Source organism: Drosophila teissieri, chromosome 2L (assembly GCF_016746235.2).
Source record: "Drosophila teissieri strain GT53w chromosome 2L, Prin_Dtei_1.1, whole genome shotgun sequence".
Lineage (NCBI taxonomy): Eukaryota > Metazoa > Arthropoda > Insecta > Diptera > Drosophilidae > Drosophila > Drosophila teissieri.
Window position 1 is genome coordinate 12,153,319 of NC_053029.1, and position 20,739 is coordinate 12,174,057.

The following is a 20,739-nucleotide window of genomic DNA, read 5'->3' on the forward strand; positions in this document are numbered from 1 at the left end:
AATTCTATTTTATTTGATTTATTTTATTTATTGCATTATTCTTTGCAGCCCTGGTATCCAGTGCATCCATATATCGATAACAGCTGCTAGCCGAAACGCAAGAAGAAGAACGAAAACAATTCTAAGTTAACTGAGCATAAACAATTTAAAAACATTGAATTATGACAGACTTTGGCGGAGACTCGGGTGGCCGACTTAAGGGCGTAACTATAGTAAAGCCTATAGTGTATGGGAACATAGCCAGATCCTTCGGCAAGAAGCGTGAGGAGGACGGACACACGCATCAATGGAAGGTCTATTTAAAGCCCTATTTCAACGAGGACATGTCCATCTACGTCAAAAAGGTGCACTTCAAGCTGCACGAGAGCTACGCAAATCCGAACAGGATCGTGGTTAAGCCGCCATACGAGATCACCGAGACCGGATGGGGTGAATTCGAGGTGATCATCAAGATCTATTTCAACGATCAATCGGAGCGCCCGGTTACTTGCTACCACATCCTTAAGCTCTTCCAATCGCCTGTGGTCGATGGCGAGCTCACCTCCAGCACCACTATGGACACTAAGAAGGGCCTAGTCTCGGAGTCGTACGAGGAAATCGTTTTCCAAGAGCCCACCCAGATCATGCAGCATTATCTCCTGCTTTCAGAACAGAGCGCCAATGGACTGTTAACCCACGACACTGACTGTAACTAAGTTTTTGATTACTATTTTGAATGGTTACCCATAGTATTCACTTTTCTAGTTGAGGAAAAGAAGACGAAAACGCTGGACAACATTGTGAATGTGAAACAGAAAGTCAAGGGAGAGATTGTTACGCTGAAGGACAAACTAAAGCTGGCACGTGAGACCATTTCGAAATTCAAAGCGGAATTGGCGAAGGTGCAGAAGCAACCTGCGTAACAGATATGTGCACACATTCTCCATAAAAATACTTTCCATGCATACAGTTTTGATTAAGTGTAATGGTTTAAGTACTTATATGTAAATTATTAAATAGATGATTGGAAAAGTTGTTTCTTTTTGTTTTTACTGTGCTATTCAGTTCTACGATGCAATTCAATGTAACAAAACCGGCTTTGCTATATTTTTTATTATTGCAAATTATATCGATGGCTATCGATGTGAAAAGCACAGTCTCTATGGCTATTTACAGCTGAATCCATAATTTTTAATAAATATACACAGTAATTACACATGTAATTTCTTGATTATAGTGTGTTATTAACGATGAGCAGCATTGTTAACTTAAATGATAACTGTCTCCTGTAAGAACACAAGCATTTGTTAACCGTGATCATTCCCATAACCAGTCTTATAGCAAAATTGTAGAGCACCTGGACCTCGAGGAACAACTTCACCTATTTCAGGCTACTGAGTCAATATCCCGTCTAAACAAGGTTGTCTTGAAATATGCTGGCAGCTCCAAAATCGTCATTCTTTGAACCGAAAAATATGTGGAGATAGCATTGAACTCTTTCTGCAGCGCATTAGTTCTACTGTGGTAGAGCTGAAACTCCACTCTTCCATTTATGATCTGGGGGATTTCCGGAAGTATAGTTTCCCCCTGGTCCGGGCATTGGACTATTCGAGGGAGGAATCCGCTGTCGACGATATTGAGGCTTTGGTAAATTGCTTTCCGCTAATAGAGACCCTTAAAATAACAGAAATTGTCACGGGAGCTAGCCTTGAACTATGCTCGGCTCATCACGTTGCCAAGTGGGAGCACCTAAGGAAGTTGGACATTATCGCGGCATCGAGGCACTGGAAAACAAAATGCTTTCAAGAAATATGCCAGAAATTGCCGCTGCAGTTTTTGAGTGTGGCGTGGAGGGAATCCGAGGAAGACGCTTATGTAGAGGCCATATCCAAGCTGAAAGAACTTGAAGAACTCCATTTGGAACTGGACTACCTCAGCAAGGAAAACACATCTAAGTTGTTGGCCTTGCCAAAGCTGCGAAGGCTTCGGTTTGATGAATTCGAAGATGTGGAACAACTGCTCGAGAACATTAACGAAATAAAAGGAGATGATGTTGTGGCTCTTACTTGCAATGAGAACTTTTGGTTGTGGCTCACTCCCACTCCGAATCACTTCCGGAATGTTCAAAAACTGTGCATCATAAATGAAGGCGTCGTGGAGGGGATGTGGTGTGCTTCAAGCTTTAACGAAACCATCAAGGAATTTTCTAGTTTGTTAGAATTTTACTTGGAGGACACAACCATTTGGGGCACTGGTGCTGAGTTCTGGGAGATGATATCCTACTGTCCCCAACTGAATTTGTTACATTTGAGAAAATTCGTGATAGAGGATGAATTACTGGAGTTCAGTGAATCGATTATGATCAAGGCTTTAAGTCACCGGAAAGATCCTTTGGTTATACATTTTGTTAACACTCATCGCGAAGATTTAGTAAGTAGATCACACTAATTTATAAAATGAGTTTTTCTTCCTAATTTTTGTATTTTTAAACACTAGATTATTGAGCGTCTGAATCACTCGAAACTGGAGCTTTCCTTCAAATCCATTAAAAATGCTTTTCCAAATTTGTCTGGTGGCCTTTTAGAACTGGAATTCAAGCATTTGACGTCGTAAATTTTACCATGATTTGGTGTTTGGGAATATTTCTAATAATAAATTTATAATACTTAAGCATAATGCAATAGATAACATTTTATTGCCAAATCAAATAAAAAATATTTTAACGATCGCAGAAGTATACATAAATATCTTAAAGTGTATAAAGAAGTGAATTTGGATTTGATACCATATAACTGCAGCCCACTGTAGCGCGATGAACCGATGAATTCGGAACCACCGGTTCGCCGGTGAACGAAGCAATGCATCTGAACCAGCGTCGCGGTTCCTTCTCCAGTTCCAGTTCCAGCATCCCCATGGAATAATAAATGCCATTGTTTATTTGACTTGTTGAGTGCATGTGCTTGTCCGGTGGCTTCGGTGCCCGATCGAAGCCCGAATTAAAGATACAATGATTTTATGGACCTGCGTCGTTAACGTGTAATGTGCATAAATAATTTAGGCCCAAGATTCGACGCACGCACACAGACACACATATGTATATAAGCCATAAGTGATGCGCGATAGCCGAGAGTGAAAATTGTTAACTGCGCAAACGCAAACGCGTTTCCCCACCTAGAACCAGTCGAAAATCCCATAACAAGGTGAATTCCACCGTGAGTAACTCCTAATCCTTTGAGTCGAGTCCAACAATTCACCGATATTTTCGGGTGTACACCGGGATTTGCAGTACCCCCCTCCAATGACGCTGCTCACATCCTCGCTGCTGCTCTTTTCGCTGCTGACGTCGCGGCTCGAAGCAATTCCGGTTTTGGAGAAGTTCCCCGCCCATCCTGCCCACTCTGCACATCCCGCGCATCCCTCGCACCCATCGCCTGGCGTGCGAATTCTTCGCGCACCCGAATCTTTGGTGGCACCCCTGGGAGACGAAGTGGTGCTGGAGTGCGAGACCAGTTTGCAGCCTGAGCGATTCGAATGGAGCCACCGGTCCAGCAGATCACCGGGAGCGGGGTTCAAGTACCTTAGGACAGGCACGGCCAAAGCGAATGTCTCCCAGGAGGCAGCCATCTCGCGGCTAAGGGTGCTCGTCCGACCGGACACTCTAGGAGAGTACCGATGTGTTGGCTGGTTCGGTCCGCTGGTAGTCACCTCCACCACCGCCCGATTGGAGCTGGCCAGCACTAGCCTGTTGGGCGCCCAGGAATCGCAATCACCCCTCCAATGGCGGGTGTCTGCTGGGAACACTGTGCTCTGGTCCTGTGGACAAAAGGTGCAATCCAATCCATCTGCCAGTTGGTCCTACTACCGAAACGGAGTGGAAATCAAATCAGAGTTCATCGGAACCAATGAAAATCTATTCCTGAGCAATGTATCCTCCGAGTCCTCAGGCATTTATTCCTGCCAGGCCACCAATCCAGCCTCTGGCGAGCGAATTCAGCTGCCCGGCACGCTGCAACTACAGGTTACATCAGAGCAGAGGTCGCAGAGTAAATCCCCACACTTGCTCAAGGGACAGCCGAGCTCCCAAGAAATTACCATACGCGAAGGGAGCTCGCTGTTGTTGCTGTGTCCTGGAGTTGGCTCACCGCCACCGACTGTTGTCTGGAGCAGTCCCGATGTCGTGGGAGCTGTTAAGAACAAGCGTTCAAAAGTAATTGGACATGCTTTGGAGATATCCAACACCCGAGTTCAGGATGCGGGCACATATATCTGCTTCCAAGATAATGGTGTGCGGCCTGCGCTGGAACACTACATAAAGGTGCATGTGGAGCAGCCGCCGCAGATAGTGCGACTACCGTGGGCCGATCTCACCAACGAGGGTGATCGCTTAAAGCTGGAGTGTGAGGCTACAGGAGTGCCTACGCCGGAGATCTACTGGCTGCTGAACGGCCACAGCAGCATCGATGACACTGAGGCTGAGCTATCCGACAATTTTCTGATACTGCACAACGTATTAAAGCGTCATGCCGGATATGTCCAGTGCTTTGCACGGAATAGACTTGGCGAGCATAGTGCGGGTACCCTGCTGCAAGTGAATCCCAAGCAGATCCAGGAACCCCGGGAATCGGGAGGCACACACCGCCCCAAGCCCAACCAGGGTTCCAAGCAGAAGCAAATGTATCCACCGTCTTCTCCAAATGTTACCCGACTCAGTGATGAATCCGTGATGTTGCGCTGGATGGTGCCTCGAAACGATGGATTGCCCATTGTCATTTTCAAGGTGCAGTACCGCATGGTGGGCAAGCGCAAGAACTGGCAGACTACCAACGATAATATACCGTATGGAAAACCGAAGTGGAACTCCGAGCTGGGCAAGAGCTTCACGGCTTCAGTGACGGATCTAAAGCCGCAGCACACCTACCGTTTCCGCATCCTAGCCGTTTACTCCAACAACGACAATAAGGAAAGTAATACCTCGGCGAAATTTTACCTGCAGCCAGGTGCAGCACTGGATCCGATGCCGGTGCCAGAGCTCCTAGAGATCGAAGAATATTCAGAAACCGCTGTGCTGCTGCACTGGAGTTTGGCTAGCGATGCGGATGAGCACTTGATCACCGGATACTACGCCTACTATCGACCCTCGTCCTCAGCAGGGGAATATTTTAAGGCCACCATTGAAGGAGCCCATGCTAGAAGCTTTAAAATTGCCCCCCTTGAGACGGCCACCATGTACGAGTTCAAGTTGCAGTCCTTCAGCGCGGTCTCCGCGTCCGAATTTAGTGCCCTCAAGCAGGGGCGCACACAGCGTCCCAAGACCAGCACCACGGAGGAGCCAACACTGCAAATGGGCGACCGAGATACAACCACTCCCAGTCACAACGAGACATTCAATATGAGTCCCATGCTGACAGGAACAATTGGTGGCGGAGCGGTGCTTATTCTGCTCCTCATCAGCACATGCTTGTGTGTGTGCCGGCGGAGGAGTTCCAGGAGCAGGGGAAACAATCCAAACAAGCCACGGATGGCGGAGCTGAGGGATGACTTCGTGCCACTGGGAAACTGCTCGCCCACCAAGCAGCGCCAGCGAACACGTCACATACACATCACTCTGAATCCACTGGCCCAGCAGCAGCAGCAGGCGATGGAGGAGAAGAACGACACGGACCAGGATGCGCCCTATTATCAGCGACCGTCAAGCTACGACTACGATCCCGGCCTGCGCAGAATGTCCTCCTCCTCGCTGCGCCGCTCACAACGCACGCTGGAACGTGCTGGCGGCAGCAATGGCTCCAACAATGGCAACAACAATAATCTAAATCAATCCGCAGAAGCGGGTCCCGTCGAAAATCCCGGAAAGCCGGGTCGTGTACTCATGAAGCGTCCCCGCCTGTCCAGTCGCTCCGAGAACCTCTCCTCCGGCAGCCTCAACAGCGTGGGCGTGTAATCGCAATCTCGTGATCTTTAGTCTGTACATCCCTCTACGCCCGATGTACCATGCTATTCCTCTACCTCTGTTTTATCTACCACTTTGAATGACAAAACCTTTGCTGTTTGTACTTATACGAATACCACTTAGAGTTAAGGTACTTAAATAGACATAACTAGATTTATGCATGCATGATCGTTTAAGAACATAGCATTATGTCCATTCTATGCTAAGTCTTCCATTTTTCGCGATAAGATCAAAATCTGTACTGATAGCTTCTTAATGACCTTTACAAAAATGACAATAAAGCTTATAGCTTCACCTTTTAACCTTATCCGAGTTTTAAAACGTGAGTACAGAAGATTCTGCAGAATATTGAAAATCAAGCCAAAAAGTTTACTACTATATTTAATCAATTTAGTTAGAAAACACCTTACAAAAAAGAACGCAAAATTGAAATTTAAATGTTTGGTATATTTGCGGTATATCAGGTGATGAAACAGTATTTTTTTGCATTTAATGGTGTGGCGTTAGGGATTTATTCAACATCCGATGGCGTTTGGGATTTAATAAGCTGTCAGCCAATAATTGGGTCGTCGTCAAAATTTCTATTAGAATCGTTTCTTTACCTATATATTTCGGCCGAAAAAACAAATGAAGGTGCTACGCTAAGGACGAAGTTGCACCCAACCCGCACCGAACGTAAGCCCCCGTAGTTAGGCCCCAAAAAGTGCGCAAATGTAAGCCGTTCCCTTTGTTTTCGCAGTGCAAGCAGCAGAGGGCCTGGCCACAAAAACAATAGAAATCCCAAAATCGCTACTGGACTGACTGGGCAGGATGTCGAACCTATCCGTGGGTCAGATCATAATGGATGCGCAGCGCATGGCGAGTCGGGTGAAGGACCTGGACGCGCTGGGCAGCGCGCTGCTTGAGGAGGCGGAGACCAACAATCGGCTGGTGGAGAGCCTCCGTCAATACCAGGACGATATTGAATCACTCAACCGCATTTCGAACAACAAGACCAACGCGGACATGGTGAATCGCATTCAGCAGCAAAACATCAACAGCTCGGAGATACTCAAAGAGAATCGCGAGCTAAAGATCTGCATTGAGGACTACGAGCGTGCCATGGAGCTAATGATGCAAAAGTATCGCGAGCACACCGTCTCCAAGGTCCTGGACAGCAAATTTAACTTTAAGGAGTTGTACAACGAACGCATGTGGCAGGTCATCCGGGAGCAGCGCGAGAAAATCAACGAAATGGCTGCAGTGATGCAGCTAGCGGCCAGTGTGGACGACGGCGTCGTGCAGCGTGAACTGCAGACCATATCCCAGCTGCGCCTGGAGAACGAAACGCTGCGCGAGCTGCTGCAAATCTCCAAGCAGTACGGCTCTTCACAACGACCGATTCGTGAAAGCGACCACCTGCTGGAGGAGAAGGCTGTGCAGACGGACAGTACGGCGGACGACTCCGCAGACGACCTGTCCATATCGGGCGCCTCGGTGGAAAACATGAACAACAACTCGGTTATCCAGATGTACAGCAGCCCGGAACAGCCGGCTAAGGTCGCCGCCGCCACCACGAACTCATTCACCACTGCCCCAGTGCATAGTCAAAGTGAGACACAGGCACCTAATGTGACGTTGGAGACGGCGCCGCCGTCTGAAGAGCCGGTGGCGAATGATAACAATAACGGACCTGCAGTCAACTCAAACAGTGCGCCGCCGCCAGTGACGACGTCAAGCGAATCTGTTGAGGATCAGGCGGAAGTAGCGCCCGTAACATGATAGGTGCTGCTCCACAACGTTGTTGATTCGTTTGGTCTTCATTTGAATCGTATTTACTCACCCACTCACAAAACAGGCCGCGCACCAAGAGGGCCCACATAACCTGCATTAGCTCTTAGCGATTGATAATCTCTAAGTAATTTATACATAATACGCATTTCAACATATTGTCCATACGCATTCAAAACAATGATGTTTATTATTTAAAGCGAGGTGAACACACTCACACACACAAATGTAATGTACAATGTACCCTGTCGATTTTATGGTTTGCTAAATAAATTCCAAAACAAATCGGGGATTAACCAAAGGAAAGAGCATATTTAATTTAATATGAAATTGTATTTCTAGAAGATCAGTAATGTATTAAATTAAGATTTAACTTTGCTTTAGATTGCTACTCCCTAAGCTACATAATTCTTAAGTCATTTCCAAAAAGATGTTGGAATCTCATTTATTATGCGCCCCTCCTTAGAATAGAATATTTTTGTTAGACGAAGGCATTTGAAATTTGGCCATTATACTCCAACACAAACAGAGAAGCGGTTAAATAATTCATTGGATATGACTCATTGCTTATCGAGTAAGGCTGATCAGAACTTGAAATACACACATACTTGTGTGGAGTTTAAATATGAATAAAGTATAGACACTGAAATCAACATTGGACACAATCAATGGTTATCGAGCAGACGATTCATGATATGGTCATGTAAATTTTCAACAACTCATAACTTATTACACAATGAACCAGGATGAACAGAATCTGCCATAAGAAAGCAAACCAGCAGTAATAACTTATATTTTTAGAAGCTGAAGATGCCAAAGGTGAAAGATAAGCTCCACAAAAATGCTATGAATAATTTAATAATTGTATTGTTTACGTTTAATTTATTCATTATTCATTAAGAGAAATTGGGAAAACCAATGTATTGAATGGATGTTTTGGAATACTCCTTCGTCACAAAACGTTTTTTTAATTCGTTGAAATATATTTTTCTAATTTTGGTAAATGTGGAACCCCAAGCATATGAGTAATATTTTATGTTATCTTGATAACCGAAACTTTCAACTGGCTTGGTCTTCAAAATTTGTGAATGATTTCAAAACGTTTTCGAATAGCTCTCACTGGTTCTCAGATCGATTCTCTCTATCGAAAATCAGTGCTCTTGAGGAAAACACATTTTCTCGAACGACTGGTAGTTGAAGCTTTCAGAAATAATTTAAATTTAGTTTCTCGTCGATTTTCAACGCGTTCGCAACCGAAAAAAGTGCCAAGGAACAGCGCCCGGTTCGCATGGCAGCTATCTATATAAGTATTTCGAGTGCTCGGGCTATCGACGGTTATATTAAAGCTATATAAATATATACATATATGTGCTGGTCTTTGTACATGAATGTGATTCGAGTGAAAAATTGAAAACTGCGTGGATCGCATGGGTGATATAAAGAAGTATCCCGTGAGAAAGGAGCAGTTGATCTAAGTGAAACGATATTTCCGGAGTGTTTTGCATTTGAAATCGACTGGGAAGATTTATGGGAAGTGCGCCGCCATTTAGCAAGAAGAAAACTATGCTATTTATAAAACACAGCCAATTTCTGTGGCCGTAAATGTTTTGTATAAAGTGAATATTCCAAAATTAAATCATCCAAGGCAACAGTGCTTGTGTGAGTGATCGAAAGTGAACGAAAGGCTTCGGGGACTCTCGATCCCTGTGAATCTCTATACCTATGCTCCAAAATCCGTGGCCAAACGCACTGAATCCCGCCGGTTACGCAACCATCTACATCTAGATCCACTTCCACATCCAAGAGGCTGGCCCCATTCCCCGTCGTCCAGCCGCAAAATATTCTAAATGCGGAAGTATTTCGTGTGAGTCCACTGCGTTCTAAATAAAGTCACACATTTTGCATTTAGCATTTTGCATTTTGCAAGTACCGCCGCCGAAAAACAGAGCGCTTCAGATGAAAATAGGTTAAAACGCTGGTAATTATTTATAAACGCACTAGGGATTTGCAATCGCTGCAGAAGAGCAGACGATCAGAAGAGCCCAGAGAAAGGAGTGGTGAAAGCTCCAAGCTCCAAGCTCCTGGCCTTTCTCTTCGCGTCGCTCTTTCGATTGAGTTTTCATTTTCGCGAAAAGACCAAAAAACATGCGCAAGCGGCGGAAAATCGCCTGCGCAACTTCCACCTGTGCCAGTTTAGCTCACTCTCTTTCTAGATCGCTCTAAAAATACTTGGATAGGTGGATACATATTTGTTATTGTTTATATTTACCATTTCCATGCGATTGTTTATGTGGTGATTGCTATGACAGATATGAAAGATGATTTAAAGCCTAAATAGAGAACTTTAAGTTTAAGGACGTGAAACTTTGTTTGTTAGGAGTTTCAACTTGAATTGAAGTACTATACTAATTCCTTATCATATCCTTTTAAAAATACAGAGAATCCAATAATCGATATGATTGAAATTTACCTAGAGATAGCCTTTTATTAGTTAGACCACTTAATTTTTTAAACAGTTCAGTTCTTTTTATTTTGTGGCCCATATATTTGTCTTCCTATGAGAGACACTTAGATAATTAACGAATCAAAGGCATTGATCTACATCTGCACTTACAACTTACGTTGACAATACCCATCAAGCCAGGCAGCTATTCAATTTAGAACCAATGGCCAAATGAATGATAACAAAATGAAAATGTTTAACTATTTGATGAACGTGTACAAAATTCTTTTGTTGATTTGGCTTAGTGCCAGAAATTCCACAGATTTGCGCAGTCAATTGGGTATTGGGATCGTGCGAAAAGTACATAGAAAAAGCAAATGTAAATCTAGAAATTTGCAGAAAAATAAACACAAGAACAAGTTATTTTATCGTTATTTTTACATCATAAAAATAAACGTTAAACTGTTAATTATAAAACAAAAGATTTGTCTTGAGAGGAGTTCACCCTTCAACTCTTACAGAAAAAGAAAAGCTGATAAGTTGTACGAGAACAGATGCATCATCTGTACCCATCGCTGAAAGGCGACCAGCTGTGCCCACTCGGCTTTCATCCCCAGACTCGGTATCCCACGCGATGTAAGCGCTGCTTCCGGGATTACAAGGAGCATGGAGCCCGTAGAGCTGGCGAAGAGGTGGCCGCCTCCTCGCCCAACCTCTCCGATGCCCAGAGTTCTCGGTAAGTACATCGCGGTATTCCCATATTTGAACAAATTGATTAACTCTATTTGATAGACCCTCTTCGCGGACGTGGACGTCAACTCAAAATCTTACCAGCGCACAAGCAACTAATGGCAATGATATAGGTATGAATGGAACTCGCAAATGTTAAAAAAATATTAAATTTAAAATTAAAGTATAGATCATTGTTTTTTGTTTAATGTTAGAGGCTAACTCTAATCTTCTTTGTGGCTGAGTGTGTTCTCATAAAAAATCATAGTAATGGTGTCGAGATCGTGAATGCCATTGATTTGCATTAGAAGCTTTTATCTATTTAATAGTATTTATTAAGTTGTTGACCAAACTTTTTATGTAGAGTTAAAATAGCTTTTGTTGTAAGTATTAGAAGTTTTTATTATTAATACATGTATTAATAAATAGTAACAATTTCTCCATGCAACAAAAAGTATTCTTACCATTGAGAAATTGCTCCTCTTACATTTAGATATAATAAGTTAAAAAAATGTTACGAATCTTAATCAATGTGTTTGTCTACTTATCTCTCTCACTCTCACTCTGCGTTTGCACAAAAAACCACCGCCAACCGTGTCATCTCTGTCGCACTGTGTCTGTCTTTCTGCCTCTCTCTTACTTTCTCTCAACACTAATCTCTGCATTAAATGAACCGTTAATGTTAACTACTACCATGCAACGCGTGATCTGTACTGCGCTCCCACTCTCTCGCTCGTTCTGTGGCATCCGTTTGTCTCGCTCTCGCACCCACGGCTCCGAATGGAATCCGAACGCCGCTATTTGCAATCTGCAACTCGCAACTTACAACTGCATGCAACACACCTGACGCCCATACTGAACCCAGTTGTCCACTTCAATGTAGAGCTGAAGAAGCGTCCGCAGTCATGGGCCTCCACGCCGGACATCGACGAGCCGGACAATGTCGCTCGCCGACCGCCGGCAGCGGCGTCCACCAGTCGAGCAGCATCCTCCGCCGAGGATCACGATGTGGCAGTCACTCTGAAGCTGCCGGTCCCACCGCGACGCCACACCACCGCCTTGGACATCAAGGAGGTGAGATTTGATAGTGTCTCGATATACTCGTAGATGATGTCTACATATATGATTTGTATTTGCTAGGTGGAACACGCCTTAACACCGCCAACCCGTGTCACATCCTCACCCAGTAAAACTTCAAGTATTCCAGATGAGTTAGTCATCCTATCGACAGACAGTCTAGCAGAGCGTGTCCGCAAAATGAATCTTCTTAAGAAGCAGCGCAGTCTCAACTCCCGTGAAAACAGTCGGGAGCGATCAGTTCCACGGAGGGAAGAGTAAGTGAATACAATTCTATGTGATAAGCAAGACTATAATGTTAAACTATAATCCTTTAGAGAAAGCGAGTCGTCAGCTACACCCACACCAGTGGTACCCGATCGCCCGGAAAGGAGCAAGTCGGGTACTTCCTTGAACCAATTGCCCCCAGCCGAGCAGAAGCGAGCCGCCCTGCCGCCGAAGAAAGTGGCGGTGGCATCCACCACGACATCGTCCAGCAGCAGTAGCAGCACCTCTCTGAAAACCTCCAATTCCACTTCCGTCAGCAATGAGGTGAAGGTCGAGTCCACGTCCAGTTCGTCGACGAGCTCCAGCTCGGTTCGTCGAAAGGAGGCGGATGCAGTGGCCAGCAAAGAAATCAAAAGACAAACCGTTCCCGCTGCATCGACATCCCACTCCAGCAGTAGCTCCATCAGTAGCACTCCATCCAAGACACAGGACTCACATGGCATGCAGGAGCAGATGAAGACGCTGAAACTGGAGCTGGAGACGATGAAGACACGGGCAGAAAAGGCGGAGCGCGAAAAGAGTGATATTCTTCTGCGACGCCTGGCCTCCATGGATACCGCCTCCAATCGGACCGCAGCCTCGGAAGCACTTAATCTCCAGCAGAAGCTGAACGAAATGAAGGATCAGCTGGACCGGGTATCGGAGGACAAGCGCAGGCTTAACCTGCGGATGAAGGAGCTGGAGAACAAGGGCAGCGAGTCCGAGCTGCGACGAAAGCTGCAGGCCGCCGAGCAAATCTGCGAGGAGCTGATGGAGGAGAACCAGAGCGCCAAGAAGGAGATTCTCAACCTGCAAGCCGAAATGGACGAGGTGCAGGACACCTTCCGCGACGACGAGGTCAAGGCCAAGACCAGTCTGCAGAAGGACCTCGAGAAGGCCACCAAGAACTGTCGCATTCTCAGCTTCAAGTTGAAGAAGAGTGATCGCAAGATCGAAACTCTGGAGCAGGAGCGTCAAAGCTCGTTCAACGCTGAGCTTGCCAATAAGATCAAGAAGATGGAGGAGGAACTCCGATTCTCCAATGAACTAACCCGAAAGTTGCAGGTCAATAAGTTTAGAAGTATTTCCAAAATAGCATACTTATAAAATAAACTCTTAAAATAACTAGGCAGAGGCCGAGGAGCTGCGCAATCCTGGCAAAAAGAAGACACCAATGCTGGGTGTGCTAGGCAAATCGACATCGGCGGATGCCAAGTTCACCCGAGAGTCCTTGACGCGTGGTGGCTCCCAGGAAGACCCACAGCACTTGCAGCGCGAGCTGCAGGACTCCATTGAGCGGGAGACAGACTTGAAGGACCAACTTAAGTTCGCCGAAGAGGAGGTAATACCCAATATCAAATGACGCGTAATACCCACTCGATTAATCACTTGACCATTTCACGCGAAGCTTCGACGACTCAGGGATCGCGAGCGAAAGCGCGTTAGATTCAGTTGTGGGACTCAAACGGAGGTGCCACTCGAGGTGGTGGCCTTCCCCCGCGGCACACAGACAGTGGCAACGATTCAGTGCGATATATCTACCAGTGTGGAGAACTTGCTGACCTCCAATGTGGCTGTCACGCAAACTGATTTCGAAGTGGCCGATAGAAATGTTTCATCCGAAAGGGAAACAATGCCGTCTCCATTTGCGGGTCTCTTTCCGCCATCGTCATCTTCCAGAGTGGGACAGTCCGGTTCGCTGCTCTTCCCCAGCGCAATTTCGCATGTCCTTTTGAGTGGAGCAGGTACCAAGAACCTCAGACACGAGGATCCGTCCTTGGATTTGATCCGCTACAATGCCTTTCTTGCGTGTAGTAACCATTTGTAGAACCAGTTCATGTTCGTTTCATACGTCCGAGCTCTTCAAAACTATTTTTATCCTCGAAAACGATCTCTGAATGGGTTTATTCGATCTTTCATTATTCACTTACTCGTCGTTATTCAGTTGCAATAAATGAAGTTTTTGTGTTTCAGGCTGAACATTTGAGGAAAAAGGTGACTCGTTTCGAGGATGAAAATGATTCTTTGATGATGCAGTTGAAAAAAATGGCAACGCGCTCACGAAGTACGAACCAAACAATACAGCGAAGTAGAGCCTTTATCTAACTAAGTACTTAACCTTAGTTCGTAAACGAGTTAATCAAGATTAAGTCATCCAAATACTACTGGCATGGCTGTCACTTTTGGTCAGAATCAATCAGAATGCCCATAGTTCTTGAGATGATCATCGTATAATTTAATTTCGGAATTATCCAAATGAAGTGACAACTGTGTTAATTAACCATTTCATTCAGTCTAAGGTCACAATAATTACATAGCTGGCGTGACATAACCAATTTTTATCTTCTTTTCATAACTGACCTGAAAGGTTTTCAACTTAACCAACTAACTAAGATTTTAATTTAAGATTTGCTTATTAATGAATAAAATGAATAAGTAACTTGCCATTTTTTGCGGCTGCACATTTATTTAACTGTAACTAATCCCAAAATCCGTGTCCAACTGCTAGTAACTAACTTAGATCGTAATTAACATTTCTTCAAAAATAATAATTTATTTTCTCACTATACCCCAGGTCGCAAGCTGAGTCCCACACCGCATCCTCATCGCTTGGCTCCCGAGGTCCATGCTGATCGCGATGAGGGAATCTCCGACGAGGATGATCCCGCGGAACTGAGAATTCTCTTGGAGCTCAACGAACAGGAGGCCTCGATCCTGAGACTCAAGGTGGAGGATCTGGAGAAGGAGAACGCCGAGTCCAAGAAGTACGTAAAGGAACTGCAGGCCAAGCTCCGCCAGGACAGCTCCAATGGCAGCAAGTCCTCGCTGCTCAGTCTCGGGACCTCGTCCAGTGCGGCCGAAAAGAAGGTGAAGACGCTCAACGAAGAGTTGGTGCAGCTTCGCAGGACGCTTGTCGAAAAGGAGCAGGCGGTGGACTCGCTTAAGAGTCAGATAAGTAAGCTGGACACACTCGAGACCGAGAACGAAAAGTTGGCCAAGGAGAACAAACGCCTGTTGGCGCTGCGGAAGGCGAGCGAGAAGAATGGGGAGGTGGATCAAAAGATGAAGGAGTCCTTGGCCCAAGCTCAACGGGAAAGGGATGAGCTGACGGCCCGCCTCAAACGGATGCAGCTGGAGGCGGAGGACAAGCTGCCATCTCGCACTGCCAAGAGGGTCAACGACCTGACGCCCAAGAGCCATCTCAAGAAGTGGGTAGAGGAGCTGGAGGACGAGATCAGCGAGATGCGTGTCATGCTCAGCTCCGCCAGTACCGATCAGCTCAAAGCCCTGCAATCGGCCAAGGGATCGCTGGAGGAGGACTTGCGCAAGTGTAAGCAAAAGCTTTCCCTCGCCGAAGGCGATGTCCAGCGGTTGAAGCTCCTGAACGGATCCAGCAGCAAGGTCAGCGAGTTGGAACTAAAGCTGAAACGCGGCGATGAGGAAGCTAAAAAGCTGAACTCTAAGCTGAAGGACTTGGAGGACAAGGTCAAGAAGCAAGATGCCCAACTGAAGCTGGGCGAAACGAGCAAGTCCACCTGGGAATCGCAAAGCAAGCGGGAGAAGGAGAAGCTGTCCAGCCTGGAGAAGGACGTGGAAAAACAGACCAAGGAGAAGGAGAAGCTGGAGGCCAAGATCACCCAACTGGATGCCGATCTACTCAGTGCCAAGAAGTCGGCCGAAAAGAGCAAGTCCAGCTTGGAAAAGGAGATCAAGGATCTGAAAACCAAGGCCAGCAAATCGGACAGCAAACAGGTGCAGGATCTCAAAAAGCAAGTGGAGGAAGTGCAGGCCTCACTGACCGCTGAACAGAAACGGTACGAGGACCTCAACAACCACTGGGAGAAGCTCTCCGAGGAAACAATCCTAATGCGTGCCCAACTCACCACCGAGAAGCAGAGTCTCCAGGCCGAACTGAACGCCAACAAGCAGAAGATCTCCGAAATGGACACCATCCGCATCGAGCGCACCGACATGGCCCGGAAACTGAATGAGGCCCAGAAGAAGATCGCCGATCTCCAGGCCAAGGCTCTGAAAACGGTCAATGGCAACGGGGCCGAGTACGAGCGCACCGTCCTCAAGAACAAGCTGGCGGAGAAGGAGCACGAGTACGAGCGCCTGCGCCGCGAGAACGAGATGAACATCGACCTGGTCTTCCAGCTGCGCAAGGATAACGACGATCTGAATGGCAAGCTCAGCGACTACAACCGGATTGAGCAGGCGCAATCCTCGCTAAATGGACACGGAGCGAGGCGCGAGGCAGAGATCAGGGAGCTCAAAGATCAGTAAGTGGATACCCTCAACTCATTGATTATACACAAACAGTTTATATATTATACTACATCTATTGAATTCGTTATCCTTATACATTACAGATTACAGAGCACTGAACTGCAGATGAAATCCGAAGTGGCCACAGTTAGACTTCGCTATGAGCAACAGGTGAAGAATCTGAGCGGAGAATTAACCTCAATGCAGGTACGAACGAATAACATTCTATAAAAAATTCATAAATAATAATATTCTTGAAACAGCGCCAGTGTGAACGTTTCAAGAAGGATCGCGATGCCTTCAAACAGATGCTGGAAGTGGCCCAGAAGAAGATTGGTGACCTGAAGGCCAACAATACCGGAAGACAGAGTCGCGGCTCCATGCACAGCAGTGATGATGATGACAAGAGCAAGATTGCCTACCTGGAGCAGCAGGTTTGCAATCAGTGAAATCAATAGCTGCGGTACGAAGCTAATGGAAGTATTCAATTGCAGATTGGTCACCTGGAGGATCAGCTGGTCGAGTCGAGGCTGGAGTCCAGCAAGATAAAAACGGAACTCGTTTCCGAGCGCAGTGCCAACGAGATCAAGATATCGGAGATGCAGTCGAAGCTCAACGAGTTCGAGGAGGAACGCGTCATCGGCTCGGGCAGCACCAAATTGCCGGGCATGAAGACCAAGCTGGAGCTGTCCTGGCAGAAGGAGCGCGAGGATCAGCAGCGTCTGCTGCAGGAAACCTCCACTCTGGCCCGAGACTTGCGCCAGACCCTCTTCGAGGTGGAACGGGAGCGAGACAAGGAGCGGCTGGAGTCGAAGCGCAAGCTGGACCAGATCAAGCGGGCCACCGAGGAGGAAATGGAGGAGGGTCGCAAGAAGATCGCCGAGCTGCAGTGCGATTTGTTGGAGCTCCGGGACGTACACGCAAAGCTGCGAACCTCCAACGAGAAGCTCAGACGAGAGGTGGGTGTTTTATGAAGTATAGTGCATTGGTTTATCTGAAGAACTTTCGAACAATTAAGTAACTAAATATTTTACCATTCATGACCTATGACCAATACAAAGCAAAGTACAATTTGGTTTTCATACTGTATATCAAATATCGAAAACGATATTTTACATTTGCATTATTAGTCCAACATAACGTTATATTTCTAAAACAAAAAAATTAACGATCATAACCCCAGGTGGGACTTGAACCCACAATCCCCGGCTTAGGAGGCCGATGCCTTATCCATTAGGCCACTGGGGCTTGAGTAACGTCCTGTCAACATGCTTACATAAATTTAAGGACAAAAAAAGTTTGACTGAATATACAGTTTTTATCTAGCTATTACAGCTCTTTAGTTCTCGACGCTCATTCAAACGGACGGACAGAGAAATATAAGGACTCGGCTAAATGGGCTATATGTGTTGACGAGGCAAAGTCAGAAGTATTTTTATTGCGCATTAATAATTTATCGAAATTATGGAATACCTCTAGTTGTAGAATACCTCTTAGTTATATTCTATACAAGTTATAAATATTTCCTAATGTTTAATTCCAGCGTGAACGCTACGAGAAAGAGCTGATCAAGCGACGCATGGAGGCAGATGGCGGAGACCGTAAGGTTGGCGCCCTTCTGCAGACCGTTGACGAGCTGGTGAAGATAGCTCCCGACCTGAAAATGGTTGGCAGCGGAGGCTCAGCTCGAACCAGCAGCAGCAACAACTCCGGTTACGACAAGAACTTGCGGCCGGAGCAGCCGAACGTGCGCCGCAGTCGCTCGCCTTCGCCCACCCTGAGCAGTACTCAGATCACCAGTGTCCTGGCCAGACTGGCAGAAGCCTCGGAGGAGCTGCGCAAGTTCCAGCGGGTAAACGAGGACGAGCAGGAGCGCAGCCGGATGAGGAGGAGCAATCTACGTCGGGCTGCTTCGCAGGAGAACGATCCGCATGGCAGCACCAGTTCGGTGGCAAGTGCAGCAGGATCGCAGCGGGGCGGTGGACGTTTGTCCCGGAACTCCTCCAACAATGGCAGTCTGATTCGGAAGAGCCTCTCACTGGATCACTCCATACAAAGAGATCAGGTAGGCAAAACAGTTCTATTCAAGTTGGTTTTTATCAACTGCAGCATTTAAGTAAAACATGGAATTTAATACTTACAGCAATTTCAATACTTCGATTCACAATGAACTTTGATACTCTTTGCAGAATATTTGGCGCCAGGACGATGGCAGCGTGTCCTCAATGCAATCCATAGACTCTGAACTGGGTGGCCTGGTCAGGGACTCCAGCTTGGACTCACGCCTGGACTCGCGGCTATCCGGTGGTTCCACCCAGAGCGACTTACCTCGAGGACCTCGCAAGAAGAAGAAGGGCATCATGGGCAAGCTGCGCAGCCTGACCAAAAGCAGTCGCAATTCCGAGAGTGAAATTTCAGTGAGAATTATCCAACCAAAACAATTAGTATTTAAATGCTAAGGTACTTTTGTCTGTTTGCAGATTCAAGGATCAGACTCGGACATCAGCGTTGCCAGCGACATGAGGTCGAGCAAGAAGGATCTTCGCGGCCGGCTCTCCGGCATGTTCAAGCGCTCCGGATCCGCCTCTCGCAGCGAGAGCATGGAACGTGCCGGATCCGACCAGCGACCCGTTGCCGTCACCGTAGTTGGACATCCCGATGGACCGCAACCTCGCGAGCCGCCGCCTGCCAATTCCCTTACGCCCAGACCCATACGTTCTGTAAGATGTTAAGATTGCAACTAAGATCAGATGGGATGCTAAACTGGTTTATCCATTACAGATCCCCAAGCCACCGAGCGCCGGAGCACCCACCACACCAACCACAAGACGACGCGTAGCCAAGTAGTCACCATCGGTTAATAGGTTTCAATTTCATAGGATTCATTCTAATCGTAGCTGTAGATGTTCGAATAACCCTCGCTCTCATTGGCTGCCGAATTGCAATTTTGTCTCATGCCAAGTCATCATAATTATTTGTTGTTTTTAAATAGTTTAATACATTTTTATTTGAACACTCCGCCGAAATAAAGTCATCTTTTTCAAATAATTCATCGTGACGCCTGTTTCTATTTCTGTGTGGAATATATTCGAAGTATTTACTAGATATATCGCAAGGGGGCAAACCTACATTTATGTAAACCAGTCCTGCGGATAGTAAACCCATGACAATTGGACATGCTGCATAGAAATGTGCCCAATTTGTGGTCGGGCGTTCCAAATGGGCACAGAAATAGGTCACGGAACTGAGAAGGAAAAGAACGACAAGCTCCAACATTGGGATCTTGAGAGGATTTCTTTAGTTCCAGACAGGAAATTCCAATGCTTACTAGTCAATTTAAATTTTGATATGTCGAATTTCAAAAATACGTATCAATCCCATGAATTATCGATCCGCACAAGAATTAAATAAAAAGAGTGAGTGACATTTATTCTATTTACTTGCAATTTATGTATATATTCAAAGTATTTTGTTTTGCTTAAAACTTGTTTTACTTTCATGTTTTGTTTGCTTTTCTTTACACACTACATTAATTTTGTTCGTTAAATATAATTTCAAAATGTATAATTAATTTGTTGTAATTAATTTATTGTTTTTTTACTCCATTTGTATTCGTGTGTTCTTTCTCAAATGATTTCAACGCAAAACAATTTTGTTAAAAACCTTTGTTCGGGGTTTTCTAATAGACCAATCCAATGTGCAAACGAAGGGTTACAAGTTTCGATTTGATGTCATTTTGAGTACGTGGCATGTTCAAATAAATCAAATCTATTGACTGAATAGCCCTTTAAGGATACAGGATCAAGGATAAAGGATACAGTGTACAGTGTACAGGATACACGGGAGTATGGGAAGGATATATGTATGTATGTGGCTTGTACGCAATTCCAGTGCGAGAAACGAGACGTATGTAGGGGGTACGTTGCATTATTTATTTGTTTTGTAATTTGTTATTACTTAGCGCTTTTGCGTTTCATGTTTGCTTGTGTTACATTTATACATTTATGCGAATTTGTTTGGGATTTACTACTGATCGGTTTTCAGCTTCCGTTTCCGTTTCCTGTTCTTCTTTTCATAGTTAGTGTGTGTGTGTGTGTGTGTGTGTGCTTGTCTGCGTTTGTGTCTTGCACCAGAAATTGTATATATTTATAAACTTTTGTATGCATTGTTTATTGTTGGCTTATTTAGTTGCTGAATTTTCTCTTGTCGCTCGAATGCTGTTCGGTTGTTTTAAAAGTTGTTCGACTAAGTGTTTAGCATTATTAGTAACAATGTC

The 20,739-nt window shown here is 45.7% G+C and overlaps 5 protein-coding genes and 1 non-coding gene across 7 annotated transcripts; 4 read left to right on the forward strand and 2 right to left on the reverse strand.

Annotated features, from left to right (window-relative positions):
- The first annotated feature begins 75 nt into the window (after positions 1-75).
- On the forward strand, positions 76-1,014 carry LOC122626350 (YEATS domain-containing protein 4). Its single transcript, XM_043806580.1, has 2 exons — positions 76-687; positions 745-1,014. The coding sequence occupies exons 1-2, from the start codon at positions 162-164 to the stop codon at positions 900-902; spliced, it is 684 nt and encodes a 227-aa protein (XP_043662515.1). The 5' UTR covers positions 76-161; the 3' UTR covers positions 903-1,014.
- Positions 1,015-2,720: 1,706 nt separating this feature from the next.
- LOC122616828 (interference hedgehog) lies at positions 2,721-6,186 on the forward strand. Its single transcript, XM_043792402.1, has 2 exons — positions 2,721-3,191; positions 3,266-6,186. The coding sequence occupies exon 2, from the start codon at positions 3,278-3,280 to the stop codon at positions 5,918-5,920; it is 2,643 nt and encodes an 880-aa protein (XP_043648337.1). The 5' UTR covers positions 2,721-3,191; positions 3,266-3,277; the 3' UTR covers positions 5,921-6,186.
- A 260-nt stretch (positions 6,187-6,446) lies between these two features.
- LOC122622671 (FGFR1 oncogene partner 2 homolog) lies at positions 6,447-8,010 on the forward strand. The gene is made up of 2 exons (XM_043801312.1): positions 6,447-6,604; positions 6,669-8,010. Exon 2 carries the CDS (start codon positions 6,740-6,742, stop codon positions 7,688-7,690), a length of 951 nt encoding a protein of 316 aa, XP_043657247.1. The 5' UTR covers positions 6,447-6,604; positions 6,669-6,739; the 3' UTR covers positions 7,691-8,010.
- Positions 8,011-8,940: 930 nt separating this feature from the next.
- Positions 8,941-19,515, forward strand: LOC122626084 (rootletin). 2 transcript variants are annotated; one of them, XM_043806207.1, is made up of 16 exons: positions 8,941-9,563; positions 10,664-10,878; positions 10,935-11,005; positions 11,737-11,945; positions 12,012-12,205; positions 12,266-13,259; positions 13,324-13,536; positions 14,169-14,259; positions 14,770-16,477; positions 16,568-16,670; positions 16,727-16,897; positions 16,958-17,422; positions 18,007-18,528; positions 18,653-18,880; positions 18,944-19,183; positions 19,245-19,515. In XM_043806207.1, exons 2-16 carry the CDS (start codon positions 10,697-10,699, stop codon positions 19,308-19,310), a joined length of 5,457 nt encoding a protein of 1,818 aa, XP_043662142.1. In that variant the 5' UTR covers positions 8,941-9,563; positions 10,664-10,696; the 3' UTR covers positions 19,311-19,515. The 2 variants fall into 2 exon arrangements, with proteins under 2 accessions (XP_043662142.1, XP_043662143.1); XM_043806208.1 differs by having other exon boundaries at positions 11,755-11,945.
- Positions 17,639-17,711, reverse strand: Trnar-ccu. Its single transcript has one exon. It is a non-coding gene; the product is annotated as a tRNA-Arg (tRNA).
- Positions 19,442-19,835, reverse strand: LOC122626085. The gene is made up of 2 exons (XM_043806209.1): positions 19,593-19,835; positions 19,442-19,536 (listed from the first exon to the last, which is right to left on the reverse strand). Exons 1-2 carry the CDS (start codon positions 19,737-19,739, stop codon positions 19,531-19,533), a joined length of 153 nt encoding a protein of 50 aa, XP_043662144.1. The 5' UTR covers positions 19,740-19,835; the 3' UTR covers positions 19,442-19,530.
- Between the last annotated feature and the right edge of the window lie 904 nt (positions 19,836-20,739).

What these genes read in the sequence shown, in the direction of transcription:
- LOC122626350 (XM_043806580.1), top strand. Translation starts at nt 162, where the DNA reads ATGACAGACTTTGGCGGAGACTCGGGTGGCCGACTTAAGGGCGTAACT. An exon ending in GTTAACCCACGACACTGACT is followed by an intron (nt 688 to 744) that starts GTAACTAAGTTT and finishes TCACTTTTCTAG; the next exon opens with TTGAGGAAAAGAAGACGAAA.
- LOC122616828 (XM_043792402.1), top strand. Translation starts at nt 3,278, where the DNA reads ATGACGCTGCTCACATCCTCGCTGCTGCTCTTTTCGCTGCTGACGTCG.
- LOC122622671 (XM_043801312.1), top strand. Translation starts at nt 6,740, where the DNA reads ATGTCGAACCTATCCGTGGGTCAGATCATAATGGATGCGCAGCGCATG.
- LOC122626084 (XM_043806207.1), top strand. Translation starts at nt 10,697, where the DNA reads ATGCATCATCTGTACCCATCGCTGAAAGGCGACCAGCTGTGCCCACTC. An exon ending in TTAAGTTCGCCGAAGAGGAG is followed by an intron (nt 13,537 to 14,168) that starts GTAATACCCAAT and finishes TTTGTGTTTCAG; the next exon opens with GCTGAACATTTGAGGAAAAA. An exon ending in ACTCCATACAAAGAGATCAG is followed by an intron (nt 18,529 to 18,652) that starts GTAGGCAAAACA and finishes TACTCTTTGCAG; the next exon opens with AATATTTGGCGCCAGGACGA.
- LOC122626085 (XM_043806209.1), bottom strand. Translation starts at nt 19,739, where the DNA reads ATGTTGGAGCTTGTCGTTCTTTTCCTTCTCAGTTCCGTGACCTATTTC.